This window comes from Stegodyphus dumicola, chromosome 4 (assembly GCF_044657685.1).
Source record: "Stegodyphus dumicola isolate Sdum_Otavi_A_Nest chromosome 4, ASM4465768v1".
Classification (NCBI taxonomy): domain Eukaryota; kingdom Metazoa; phylum Arthropoda; class Arachnida; order Araneae; family Eresidae; genus Stegodyphus; species Stegodyphus dumicola.
This window is the reverse complement of record NC_140771.1, coordinates 58370838-58386353: the sequence shown is the minus strand read 5'-3', so window position 1 is coordinate 58386353 and position 15516 is coordinate 58370838. Positions and strand designations below refer to the sequence as shown.

General features: G+C 31.9%; 1 protein-coding gene across 4 annotated transcripts in view; it reads right to left on the bottom strand.

Moving 5' to 3' along the window:
- The window catches only part of HDAC11 (Histone deacetylase 11), a 49692-nt gene continuing 34176 nt past the window's right edge, over positions 1-15516 (bottom strand). For 2 of the 4 annotated variants that reach the window (XM_085814951.1, XM_085814952.1), the window contains exons 8-9: positions 13790-13898; positions 1-4411 (exon numbers count right to left, since the gene is read on the bottom strand). In XM_085814951.1, coding sequence (XP_085671077.1) covers positions 4259-4411; positions 13790-13898 — 262 coding nt within the window. In that variant the 3' untranslated portion in view covers positions 1-4258. Of the gene's footprint in view, positions 4412-13789; positions 13933-15516 lie in introns of all 4 variants that reach the window. The other 2 variants (XR_015040676.1, XM_085814953.1) reach the window with 2 other exon arrangements.

Below are 15516 nucleotides of genomic sequence, written 5' to 3'. Positions count from 1 at the left end.
TCAAATGCTTTGTTTTTATTAACAGTAAATGAAGAATGCAACAAAAACTAAACATATAGATAAACAATCACAGCTTTCTTAATTACACAAATAATTTCATGGAATACATGATTTTGTGCTAGTTCTATAACATCAGAATCATATGATAATAAAATGAAATATTATCTTCCTTTCACCTCTTTTCAATCTTGTCTACTTTCACAATATTCTTGAAGATTTTATTTTCAGAGAAGTGGATTTACTTAAATCAGAAAAAGTACTACTTACAAATAAATCAAATGCTCACTATAGATATTTGAAAATGAGACATTATATAAGATGAAAAATGGCATGGTTACTTATCAGTTAAAAACTAAAAGTGAGGTATTTTTTTTATATCATGATCTTGTGTCTAGTTAGCTATTTTTTTTTATATCATGATCTTGTGTCTAGTTAGCTATCTTAAAGAGAGAGGGAAAAAAAAAAAAAAAAATCAGACTTTGGTTTGTTTTGCCAAATAACATGATCACTGCCAACTCTCCTGGTTTTTAATTTTTAAACTTTACTACAGAAAATATTTCTCAACAATAAATGAAATTTATAAAATTAATGAAACATATCAGAAAAATTCCATTCGCCCCCCTCTAATGATTTTCAGTGTAATTGTTCTTATTAAATTTTATATCATCTGAATATTTTTCCCTTCTTTTTTACATTTTGCTGATCTTGTTCAATTTCATTTGATCTCAGCTGTTTTAATCTACTGTAGATATTTGTAGATTTTCATATGAAGAATCAAGCAATGTTTAATCAGTTATTATTTGTATTTGGTTTTGTTTACTGTAATACAGGATACTTTAATAAGTTTATCAACACAAAAACTTTGTACATTAAATATTAATTTTTTTCACTGTATTTAAAAGTGCTTTGATAGATAAAAGCTTTTTTTCACTAATTGGGATTTTCTCAATATAAGAAAATTTTAAAATAAAATCAGCCAAGGAACATAGTTTAGAATATCCAATTAAATGCTAATATATTTTATATCAGAATTGAGTTACAAATAGTTCAGTAATCTGAATCATGTATTATAAAGTGAATTAAAATCAGTTTGAAATTCCTTAGAACTTTTTGCCCACAACACACAAAAACCTCCCGTTTCTTGGTTTTCTCGCATTTCAAGTTTGGCAGGTGTGCTACTGAAAGAAGTCCCAACTTCTTGAATAACATATTAGAAGTGAAATGTCAAATAAAAATTGGGAAACTTTCTGAAAGATAAAAACATTTATAGTTCAAAATCAAAAGTAAAAGCAATGCTCATTGCCAACTATAGTGACATTTTGCATACAGAATTTTGGGTTTAATGGACAAAGTGTTATTTCTGTTTATACACTTTGGTATTTCAAGACATTTGTGTACAAGAATACATTACATGAGGACAGGGTATTGTACAATTGACTTCTTTTTCCCTGTGACATTTCTCGTCATCATTTGAAGGTTTTGGGCTCTAAAGTACTCTTGAATTTTTTCCATATCTGGAAAAACTTTTTCCACATTTTCTGGGAAAAACAATAAATAGTTTTTATTCTCTGTAACTATTTATTGTTTTTCCCAAATCAAAAAACTTAAATGGTATTATTTGGATGATATTTCACCACCAAGAAAGCAATGTTTCAAACTGTAGACATTTAACTACTAACCAACAAGCACTGTAAAGCACCAAGCTAAGAAATCGCATATAGCTGTGTAGAGATTCTGATGTAAAAATAAATAATTCAGTATTTTTTTTCTAGCATCAATCTCATTTTCAAACTACTGTTGTTTAAATTCTATATATACAGGCCGGTTTTTTTTTTTTTTTTTTTAAACTGATGGTATTCAGAGACCTCTGTAGCTTGAACTATCAGCCGCAAAGCCACAAAATTTTGTACATGGACTATTGACGACATGGGGAAAAGGTATCCATGAAAAAAAATTAGTTCTAAAAGTTGCTGATACAGGAAAATGTGGCGCTTTGCACTTTAAGACAGCTAAAATTTTGTATAAAACACAGGAAAAAATTGCAAAATCCCGATTACGTAATCGACACCAGTGCTAGTATTTTGAATTATAAAAAAAAGCGGGAAATGGAGAATGGAAAAATGAAAGAAAATAGAGGTCATATTGAAAATAGACGATGTCTTCCCCGGGAAAACGATTCTACTGAATAAAAACAAAAGAACAAAGAGTAAAAAGGAAATCGAATAGAATGTTCTCTCTCTCTTTTTTTTTTTTTTTTAATGTGTAACCATTTTCAGAAGTTATTTTTTGGAATAAAGCACATTTGTGGGAAAATGAATTATTTGTTATTCATTTATCTGTTTACTGTAACTTTTTAAACTGGTCAGAAATTTTATTGTGCAGTTAAACTTAAAATTTAGATCAAATGCGCCATATTCTCCTATCGGCAACTTTTGGAACTAAATTTCTTTTTCACGGATTCCTTTTTCCCATGTCATCAATAATCCCAGTACAAAATTTTGCACATGATAGTTCGAGCTACAGAGGTCTCTAAGTACCGTCAGTTAAAAAAAAAAAAACATCCTTTATATAATTGAAATATGCTAGTTATTGATTTTTGACAATATATGTTTGATAACAAGGAAACGTAATGATGTTTGTGTAATTATTATACAGTTGATTAAGATAAATTCTCAGATCAGATCTGCCTTCTTTCTACAAGAAAGTAAAGCACATGCTTATTGAAAACTTCCCTTACCAAGAAAGAAGTTTTAAATGTTTTCAACTGAAGTACAAAATGGTACATTTATTTAAACATTATATAATCATGCTCATATTCTTTTGGAAATAAAATTCTTAAAGGAGAAGTTTTGAAACGCTTTAATGTAGCTGCCTTTTAGTCTTGATATTTGCTGTTAACAAGTCTCCAGGGGAATACTAAAATTAGGGCAATTTTTAAGATTAAACTTTCAGTTTTCACTTAAAATATATTTATACATATATATTTTTTAATGAGAAAAATAACAGTTTTTTTTTTTTTTTCAATTGATTAGGTATAGTTAAGATAATAAGTTTACTGAGGTACGTAATTCCGTGAATTCTAGTGGACTGTTTCAGCTTTTGAAGTGATCAGATTTTTCCAAAATGTTAAATGAACCTGCCAATTAATTGTCTTCTAAAATCTTAACCAGAGCTTTGAATTAAGCTTCAGAGCTTCTGTTTAAAACAGTTTCAGGTTTGCAAGATTTTTGGAATATGAAGAAAGCTACTACACATTGTACATTTGCTTGCTGTTACCTTCAGAACTGACAAACAATATCACGACAAATTTCATTCTAATTTCTTCTTTCTCTTTTCTTATTTTAGCATTTTCCTCCTAATTTTCAGATGAAGACACATGACATGAAAAAGTATTTACAATCTTAATACACTTTCTTAATAGAAATCATGTTCTCATATAATGGCACTGCTGACATTATCAGAATTTTATTAATTTACATACATCAGCATTAATTTCGAAACAAAAGGCGTTCTTTTTTTAGTCGTGTACTAGGTATTTGTATTACTCGCTATGTATATGGTAGTTATTAAATTAATTTACTTCTTTATTGAAATATAAATTTGTGACAACATTTTGAAAAATTGTTACTATATGTCCTAGGCCATAAAATAACACAATTTTACCAGTGATCCTGCCACGAATTTTGCATTTTCCCCTTTATGATAAAATTATTTCCATAGTAACAATTGAAATGGGGAATAAAGAAAGCAAACACATTTTTCTGACCCCTCTCCTATTTCTAATCCTGAACCTATCTACTCTAAACTAACCTAAACATTTCACAATTATGCTTTACAGTTGTAACAATTACGCATGCATATTGCTAGCTAATAAATTTTCATTAGAAAGTCTTTATTAACATGCATATTATAGTGAATTAAGTTTATTTATATTTCATTAAATACACAGAATTATTATTTTGTAGTTGGCCCCTTGGATTAAATCATACAACCTATTATTCAAGAGCTTTATTAACTGCAGCAATTTAGAATAAATGTAAAATTTAACTAATTAGTTGCTGTGTTTTAAAAGATTGTTCTTTAAATATCTACATAACAAGAAATAAAAGAGTACATATGAGATATTTCATCAGAAAAATTATTATAAAATGTACAAGTTAAAGATTATACAACAAGTATTAATATTTGTATATATATATATATCACAGTAAGAAGTACCATATGGAACATCTGTTCTACAATGGTTTTTGAGAAAATATTAAGGTAATAATCCTTTTTGCTTCAGATTGATTATGGATTCTGCAATGATACGTGCTGTACTTTTTTGATAGCCACCGCTTGTTAGGAAAATTATGGGGATGCTCCTACTCATAGCAGCTTTGAACACTATTTCATCTCTTTCTATTATACCCTGAAAATTAGAAAGAAAAAATAAATAATGAAATGAATTTATTGAAAAGCAGTAATAATAAAATGTAGATTATTTTGATTTACAAGAATAACTTAATATATAATCTTAACATTTCTAAAATGATCATTGGACAACAAAATACAGCATAATATTAATAAATTTTCAAGACTAGTTTGAAAGGTTTAATTACAGAACATTCTTCTTCAGCTGCAAAAATGTAATGATGAAACAGAAGCTTTGTTCAGAAAATAATAATGAGAAAAAGGGAATAAAGACACTATATTAATCTCAAGAGCCACTCCAACTTAGCACGTCCACACATGCAGCCACAGCCCATCATTGCAATGATCAATCTTATCAATGCACAGGACTCACAATCACGTCCACAAAGTGGGCTTAATCACACCAAGCAACTGTATCTCCTCATATGAGTGTGCTGCAATCTCGAGAGAGCCACTCAACACTTGAAAATTTGAAAGAATCAGAATTCTTGACCTATCGCAAAGGAGCTCTTTTGCGCTAGTGGTAGAGAATTTGACACAGACCCAGGATCAAATCTCAAAGTCATTATCATCTTCAAGGCCATGTGAAACTCGTGCGCCGCTGCACTTCTCATTGGTAATGACAGATGGTGACACAGCTAAGCAATTACATACCAAGCGAACATATCCCCCATGTGACTGCATCAATATTGATGCCATTTATTGATAAAAAATAAAAACAACTATAAAATAATTTTCTTAAAAGCTGATGGTAGAGATACATTGAAATTGGGATTGTTAACTAAGTGTTTTATGAACGTGAAATGCCTCACATCTAATTCACCAACGCAAGATGTATTCTAAATAATTTTGCAAGCCCCGACTCCCCCCAAAAGAACATGTGATTCCTCCTCTCAACAGCATTCAAAATAGAGGACATTATGTGTTTCATATGTACCCTAGGAGTTCAAATCCAGAATGAGATCTTTAAGTATGGAGTTGCAAATTTTATTGATAAAAAAGAATAACCTGAGAGTTGAATTTCTTTAAAATGCATGCAGTCTTATGGCTAACTGAGGGAAAAAAAGGAATGACAACAGAATTCTTATAATCTCCTAAAATTAGAGAATGCATTTTGATGTGCTCAGATGAGAATTTTTTAACCACTTCGTCACAATAATATAAGGAGAAAAGCCTCTGCCTACTGGTAACTGCTTTTAAGTAATTTAATCAAGAGTATATTTGAAGTAGCAAACTTGAAGTGCTTGGAAACTTAAGAATAAAATGAAGCTAATTTCTGTTTAGTTGAACAACATGATTTGAAGCAGTAATACTGAAGTTATATATGTTGCACGTGGCCAAGATATTGAGGAACAGAAGGGAATTGGTCAAATGTGAACTGAATTTGTACTTCTTCAAATGTGAACAGAATAGCAGGATCAGTGGAATTAATTACAGCAAGACATTATTTAAATCATCTTTATTACTGTCAAATATAGTCAACATCATGAACAAAAGTATTAGCACAAACAGTGACACTAAACTCTTAAATGAAGGTCCATATAATCCGATTCCTTTCTCAAAAATAAGAACTGCAGTTTAATCTTCATTAATCCTTCCAAACCACTTAAAAAACTGCTTATCTCATTTATTGCAAATAAATTTCTAAAAATCTCATTTATTTCATTTCTCATGTATCAAAACTGATCAGTTAATTTCCCTTACTCAACTTTGAAGCAAACACGGTTTGCTTTTTAAAGTAAGTACAACAACAAGCTTAACAATTAGCCATGGGAAGCTTTCATATTCTTACTGATTATGCAGCTAAATTATTTGAAATTTTAAACTTCCATGTGTGATTCTGTTACACGAATGATACCTTTACTCTGACAGCAATAAGAATTAAAGAAGCTTCATAATTGAAAGATGAAGGTCTTTCAATTATGAATTCTACTTATCCTCCTATTCAGTTTGCTTTTGAACTTGAGATCCTTTAGTTTTTGACATTTTGGTCACATCCAACATATCCAACTTCAGTACTACCATACCATAAACCTTCCCCACTACACTTCAAATGTGTTGTTTGACTATCTAGTCCATTTCAAATCTCTCATTCGACAAGGTAGCTCCATTTTATTTCTTTTTCTAAGCACTTCAAGCCTGTTCAAGAATTAAACTATTTAAAAGTACTTGTTATCAGGACAGGCTTTCCACCCAACGATTCAAAAAGTGGTTAAAAAACTCTCATCTCAGCACATCAAAAAGCACTCTCTCATTTTAGAATGTTACAAAAACTCTGTTGTCTTTTCTTTCTTTCCATCAATTAGTTATAAAACTGCACACACTTTAAAAAAACTCAACTGTTGGGCTGTATTTTTTTCTACAAGTAAAATTTGCTGTTCCATATTTAAAGATCCCATTCCAGATAATATCACCTGAGGTATACAGTACAAAGTACGTAAGCCGGACTCGTCGGGACTTCGGGGATTCTGGATTAAGGGTTTTTCCGGATTATAGATCATCAATTTAAATCTGGTAAGATGGCATGCAGAAATTATACAATTAAAAATATGAAATGTAAAAAAAAGTAAAAAAGGAGCTAAATAGAATGGTTGAAACTGGCATCATAGCGAAAGCTGATGAGCCTACAGAATGGGTGAGCAACATGGTTGTGATAAATATGCCAAAGAAATTGAGAATTTGTTTAGATCCAAGGCAGCTTAATGAGGCTATTCAAAGACCTCATTATCCAATCCCTACAGCAGAAGCTCTTATGACAAAACTCCAAGGATGTAAAATATTTACCATTTTGGATGCCAAGAATGGATTTTGGCAACTACCGTTTGATGAGAAGTCATCATACTTCATCATACATTTACAATGCCCTGGGGAAGATTCGGTTCTTCCTTTCGGTCTGAACAATGCACCTGAGGAATTTCAAAGGGCCATGGAGGAGATTTTTAGCAGTGAGAATGAGATAAATCCATATTTTGATGATTTAGCCCTAGGATCGCCGTCTGTCGAAGAACATTGCAAACTGTTGCGGAAGACACCACTTACGATAGCCAGAAGTGCTAATCTAAAATTTAACATCGAGAAGACACAGCTATCTCGGAACTCTGTGACTTATTTAGGACACGTATTATCTGATAAACGCATTGCACCTGATCCAAAGAAGATCCAAGCGATTTAAAAGTTTGCAGAACCAAAAGGCAGAGAAGACTTGCAGTGATTTATTTCTAGGAATGTTGACATATTTAGCAAAATTCACACTTCAGTTGTCAAGTCTAACTCATTCGTTAAGGCAACTTTTGAGAAATGATAGCGAATGGTTATGGGATGAAAACATCCAAAGAGACTATGAGCACCTAAAACAGATGATTGTTCAAGCCCCATGTTTACAGTATTTTGACAAAAGCAAACCTGTAACCGTGTCAGTAGATACCAGTAAATATGGAATTGGAGCAGTTCTCCTACAAAATAATCAACCTGTGGCTTTTGGATCAGCATCATTGACAGAAACGCAGCAAAGGTATGCGCAGATTGAAAAAGAACTCTTAGCAGATGTATATGGGTTAGAACATTTAAACTACTATACATATGGAAGACATGTAACAGTGCAGACTGATCACAAACCATTACTAGGCCTTAGTAAAAAACCTTATGATACAATCTCACCTTGTCTTCAGTGCATGCTCCTCAAACTGAACAGGTATGATTTGAAATTGGAATATGTCCCAGGAAAAGAATTGCTAATAGCTGATGCCCTGTCCAGAGCACAGTCAACTGTTGACACCTTCAGTCAAGAACCTACTGTTAATGTAAGTCGAGCAACACAAGCCTCTCCAACAAAATGGCAAATCGTAAAAATGACCGAAAAGGACCCTGAATTGCAAGATGTGTTATTTCATATAAAAAATGGATGGCCAGAAAGAAGCAAAAACAAGGCCAGCAGCACAATCTTACTGGCATTGCAAAGAAGAGCTTTATACAACAAAGGATGGAATAATTTGTCGAGGACGACGACTAGTTGTGCCAGCATCTCTTAGGAAAGAAATTATGAAAACCTGCATGTGTCTCACAAAGGTATAGTTTCTAGTAAAGCTAGAGAATATTTTTACTGGACTAACATCAACAAAGATGTGGAAGAATATGTTTCTAAATGTGCAATCTGTCAGAAATATCAACATACTAATCAAAAAGAAGTTCTTTTAGACTGTGATCTACCAGAGAGACCCTGGCAAAAAAGTTGCCTGTGATTTCTTTTACCTGAAAGGACAACAATATCTGTTAATGATAGACTACGTTTCAAAATATATATAGCTGAAACCACTTAAAAGTATAACTGCTCAAGCTGTAATTACCAGTCCATTTTTGCAACACATGGAATAACAGAGAAGCTCATCACTGATGGTGGACCACCATACAACTCAGAAGCATTAGGGAAATTTCTTGAAGAATGGGGTGTTATGCATAACATCACATCACCACATTTTCCTAGAGCAAATGGGCAAATTGAAAGATCTGTCCAAACTCTCAAGAAGTCTCTGAGCAAAGCTGCAGAAGAAGGAAAAGACTTGTATATTGTTTTGCTAGATTACAGAATTCAACCTGCGAAAGATTTGCCATCCCCGGCTGAATTATTATTGGGAAGAAGACTGAGATCTTTTCTGCCATCACATCCTAAAGCATTGCTATCAAAATTTCAAATAAAAGGTGCAAGTAGAGCCTTAGAAAAAAGGCAGATGGTGCAAAAGAAATATGCCAATAAACATGCAACCCAGCTTCCAAAACTTCATGAAAATGATAAAGTGTGGTTCAAATGGAAAATTAAAGAGCCTTGGAAACAGGGTATGATCATGAAGACAGGTCCTCAACCAAGATCTTATGTCATAAAAGTGAACGATGGAACTGTGTATAGGAGAAACCAACATCACACTTGTAAAGACAAGTCTATGTGTGAAATGACAGAGTGGAACGGAACAGCAGAAGATTTGTTTGCACTTGATCAATCAACACTGGATCAACCTGTTCTTGTAGATAATGATAAGCAGGATCTGCCTAAGGAACAGGAAAGTGATTCTACTAAACATTCTCAAATTCCAGGAAATGTATCAACTGAACCAATGTTAAGACGATCAAGTAGAAATAGAATAAAACCTCTTCGATATAGAGACAATTAGGAAGAACTTATTGATGGCAAAAAATTATACTTTATTTATAGACTAATTATGGAATTTAATGAACTGTTCAGAACTCTAAAATATCAGTTTAATAAGTAAGTCACAATTTTAATGATTTAAGTGAGTCATCAAGGTGTGCAATTTTCCTATGTTCTCTAAAGTCAACTGTTAAGTAATAATTTAATGTCAAAATGTTTTCTTAAGTTAACCACTAAGTAAGTAATGATGTAAAATAATTATTGTACTAAGTTAGTAACATGGACTAGTCTTGTTCTATAAATAAAAAGGGCATGTTCGATATTAATTACTTTGCTTGCCGATATATGGCAGTGCCTCTAACCTCTTGACTAGCTACGCAAGTGCACACTATTTGTGCTGCGCCACACTCTGGTCACTTGCCGCCAACCATGTAGCATCAATGTCTATCTTGTGTATAAGTACCATAATTTCTGGAAGAAAGGACGCATCAGCGGAATCGCCGCACTCAAGAAAAATGGCAGAAAAAAATTTAAATTACACAGAAATGCCGCATCAGCGTAAACGCCGCAACAGATTAAATTGCGCGTGTTATTGTCGTGGGTCGTATAGATGCAAAATCTCAACCTAAGTCCTGATATATGACATATCAGTTAAGAAAAATACATGCAATGAAACCATAACTCAAAAATAAATTAAAGGTAAGAAATGTTGAAAATATATTTACATTCACGTATATACTTATATTTATCCACTAAAGAAGTCCATATTTGTAATAATCAGACTATATTATAAAAATGTTGCAACAACGAAATATTAAATTTGGATGACAAAAAGAAATTTTAAATTTTACTTACAAAAGGAATTACAGCAAACTATACATTATATGAAGCCATCAAAATCTGATTCTTCACTATATGAATTAAAAAGATTTAGTAAATCCTGATTCAAGTCCAAGTCTTCCAGATCGTCACATTCATCCTCTTGGTTTACAGTCTTTTTATCTAAGGGTATAATTTCAGCTTCTTTGAACCCTGCTATTATTGGCGATGTTTTACTGATTTCCAGTAAAACACTTCCTACCCACTTTGCAACTTCTTCAAAAGACGCTCTACGCATTTTACTGCTTTTGGTATACGTATGCAATCCTTCACTCATCCAACACTCCCACCGCTTTCAGACTTCAGCTTTGAAGGATTTATTACCTGACAAATCTAATGGTTGTAAGATTTTTGTCAAACTACCAGGAATTATTGCTACGGTCGTAGACAATTTTTGACATCTGGTTTTCACTGACTCAAGTAAATGAGCACGCATGGAATCCATTATCAATAACCCATTTGGTTGGAAAAAAGATCCCTTACGATACTGCAAAGCTTTTTGTAGCCACTCATGCATGATTGTTTCGCATATCCAGCCGTTCTTGTTTGCACAAATAATTACGTTATTAGGAAATTCTTCCTTTGAAATAGTCTTTCGTTTAAAAATGATCATCGGCTTTAGCTTGTCACCGTTTCCGGCACAAGCTAACACACATGTAAATGACGTTCTTTCATGCCCCGTCGTAAGCACAGATACAGTTTTTGCACCAGTTTCATCAACAGTTCTGTTTGCAGGAGAGTCAAAAGCTAACGGCGTTTCATCTGTATTTATTATCTGTGACTGATTTTTTTTTTTTTTTTTTGTCAATAATATCTGTCACATATTTTAAAAAAGATTCCTTTTTATCCTGCCAGTCCATTGGTAATTGTTGCCCAACTGTTGTTCTAGTACGCACAGAAATATTTTTTTTTTTTCATAAATCTGCTACACCAGCAAGACCCTCCTTTGAAATCATTTATGTTCATTTGTTTTGCTATAAATTTTGCTTGTAAGCGAATTTTTACAATCGAAATTGCCATTCTCTTTCCTTGTTGCTCCTTTATCCAGTTTGCAAGGTCGTCCTCTAGATTCGGCCACCTTATCACTGGCTCGTTTCTGTTGTGGCATATTTTTAAGAAGTTCTTTTTCAGTTCTTCAACGTCGAATACATCTCTCGTCCACTTCAAACTCTCGAGCTGCTGCTCTATTTCCAATTTGTTCAGCACGTGAAATTACATGAAGCTTAAAACCAGCAGTATAGCTTCTGTGCCGTCTAGGTGACATTTTCCAAAATTTTACGCTCTCTTCTTACTTAAAAACTATCCAACAAATACTTGTACCCAGACTGATGGGATCTGTATCTGGCAGAGTACCAAGAAAACTCGATTCATGCTGAAAATGCAGGTGGAGTCGTGTCCGCCTTTGAAAAAAATTGCAGAAAAGGCAGGAGTGGGGAGAGGATGGGTCCCAGAAGATTCATCGAATGGCAGAGGAGAGAGACTATTCAAACTGATGAGAATGTTGATTTGAAAGGGGGAAGAATGTTATTGTTCTGAGATCCTATTTAGGGTGAATAATGCATGTAGGTCCGTTCAAGGGAAAGAATGTAAACAAAATAATGTTGGCAAAAAGCAACTGAGTGGTCTTTTGTGTGGGAACAGCACCAGTCTATGTACAATGACAAGGCCATCCAAACTATGTACAATGACCATCATAGGAAATATTTTATTTTTAGTGCACCTAAACGTTGCATGGGTAGAAATGCCGCACCCGCTGAAAATTTAAGTTTTAAACACATAAATGTTGCGGCATTTCTTCCGGAAATTACGGTAATCTAATTTAATCTTATAAATAAACAGTAATTTATCTATGTTTGACGTGTCAACATATATAACACTTAATTCATAACCAAATCTAAGATTTTTATCCCAGGTCACAATTTTTGCTAACAGTGATGCAAAGTAATGTTCCAGACAGCAGCCAAAGTAAGTATTGTATGTTTCAATATGAATTACTTCTCACAATCATGGGTTACATCATACAAAGTTCATACACTGACACATAAAAGGTTATCTTTATATTCTTCATCATTTCTTGGTTCATTGTTTCATAAGGTTTGTTATATTTGGCAGAAGAAAGATAACACTTTTTTTAACACTTTAGTTGTTAGCCCATTACAAACGGTTTTTTTTTTTTTTTTTTTTTTTTTTTTTTTTTTTTTTTTTATATCATAGGAATACATTATGGATTAATTTTAGACCTTAAAGTGCTATTATTTTTATACTACCAATTAACTGGGTGCCAGTTACAAAAGATTTTATTGTGTGTCATTTCAACCATAGTTCTGACAGTGCTAGCTGAGATTTGGCATGTCACAAAAAGTTTTTAAATATCCTTTTCTTTTTTACAGACACATGTAATTACAAATTTTTAATTGCCAATTAACTGGTTATAATTAAATATACTTTATTATTACAATATTTTCCTTTAAAAAACTTCATTCATGTTTCAGAGCAACTAAAAAATGAAAAAAAAAAAAAAAAAAAAAAAAACTACTCTACATAACGAAACAATTAAAATGCTGATTTTAAATACATTGAATTATTACTGATCTACCGGTTTATGTTATTTTTCTCAACCATTTAGCCTGAAGTGTTGTTTCATTGCATAGGTATAATGCAAACATAGAGTAACAAAATCTTATTTGCTTTTAATATGTATTGAAAATACTTATATGAAAATGATTTGCAGCCAAGTGCATTTAATAGTTTGAGAAGTTTAGAAAAAATGATATAAATTATTATTGTAAACTAACATTTTCCTCTCCCAAAAACTCCAAGCACATAACTAAGGCCCAACTAAACCAGTTTGGGGCCTTAGGCACAGAATCCTTTTAGGGGTTCCACTATTATTTTCCTGGTTTTCACTAAAGAAAAATTCAAGAGCAATTATAGGATAATTTGGGGCTCTCTTAAAACCTCTGACAACACTAAGACTCATTCTGTGGGTCTATGCATTAATCAGGTCCTGGTTCTCCTTCTTCAGATGTTCATTAGTAATTTAATGAAACAACTGAATATCCAAGTTTATTAAATGGCAACAGCAACAAAAAATATTTTTAATTTTCAGATTCATATCAATTACAATTTGTAAAGCGAGAAATTATTATTCAAATTTTTCTTTCCAGTATGAACATGATTTAATCATGTCATTAAATAAAATCATTAATTTTATAACAAATGCTTATCTCTCCATTTTATCATTACCTTATCACTTCGTTATACATCCTCTTAATTTCTAGTATAAATAATATATTTAAATTTATCAAAAAAGGCAATCCCTCAAAATTCAAGAACTTTTATATAATATGTGTATACCTGAGGTGATATTGCCAAGCATCCCAGTGGATCACCTTTTAATATATCAGTTCCAGCATTGTATACAATAAGCTGGGGTAGAAATTCTTCAAATGATTCCATCAAGTTCCTGTTGTAAAGAAACTGAAGCTGCACCAACGTAACTATGGAACAAGATTACAAATGTAAGTTATATGGTATATTTCATTCTATCATAACCTTCACAAGTACATGTTTTAATTCAAAAGTGTACTTGTATACTCAAAAGTGTACTTTTTATATTTTCATGAATATTCAATGCATGATGTGAAAAGGTTTTAGAATACTGATTGCCATGAAGAAAAAAAGAGAGGCTGATTGCTAGAATAAATAATTGAGTAATATTTAAATTAGCAGATGTCTTTTTAACTTTGTTTATGAATATGAAAATGCATTTTTTAAAAAATTTTTAGTGAACTGTATGCTAATTCTGAAGGAATCATAAAACTAACTCTCATGCATTTTACAATTAGTGATGATATTGATTGAAAATATAAATAAATGCAGTTTCTAATAATCAAATATGTGGTTAACAAATATAACTCTATAGTCTACAGATCAGTAATATTTCTTGTTTTCAAACATTAAAAGCTTTTCATTTGTCACTTAATAATATACATAGCTATAGTTTGACCACCACAGATGACTGCAAGCATGCATACACCATTTAGACTAATTTATCCCTGAAACAGGCAGGATAGACGTGCATCATGTAGGACGGATTTTTTCACATATCTCAAAAAGCACAGATTTAAGGCAAAAATTACTTTTGAATAATCTAAGGTGAAATTTGATCCTCATTTTTTATTAATTGTTTTGTTACACTGTGATATTCCCCCCTCCCATTGGCAGTACTTAGCTGGTTTAAGCTTGGCCACTACTAAGGCCAGAAGTGGTTGCCACTTTATTGTGGAGGCACCTGGTAGGCCATCATTACTTCCTATGAAGGGACGTAATGGTAGGCCATCATTACTTCCTATACAGCAATGCCTTCTTCGGGATTCAAACCCAGGTCTTCAATACCGCAGTAGGCTCCCGCAACCACTATACCATCTGGGTGGCAACACTGCGATTAATTACACTGTATTTAATTTATTTTATTTATTTATTGGTAAAAATATGAGTGTTTTTAAAACTTAAATTTGTTGCATTGTAGAGACATTAAGTTAATTGGAAAAGCCGGAGAGATGAAAAATTAGCAACCGCCTTCGCCAGGAATCGAACCACGGACCTCTGGATTATCGGCCCAGCATGCAGAACCACTACAACATGAAGGCACGCTAGGAAAGTGAGAGAAATACCTTATAGCATATAAATAATTTAATGATAAAATGTAATAAATAATTGTTATTGGAGAACAAATATAACCAATTACTTAATGATTATATTTTATTGCATAATTTTCATTATATTATTAGTACAATTATTATAATCAATTATAATGAAATATTATTATAATTGGTTGCAATAATTATTATAATTATATTAATAATTAATATGTAGATTTTTTTAATCTTCAAGTTTAAACATATGCACATTATTGTAAACTCAACAAAGAAATTTCTTAATAATTAGTTATAGTAATAATTATACATTAACAAATAATTAATAAAGATTAATTGATTAATAAAGTTATCATTAGTCATTTAATTAATTATAATAATTATACTATAATAAATAATCATGATATTCTTTTTCAATTTTTGTGC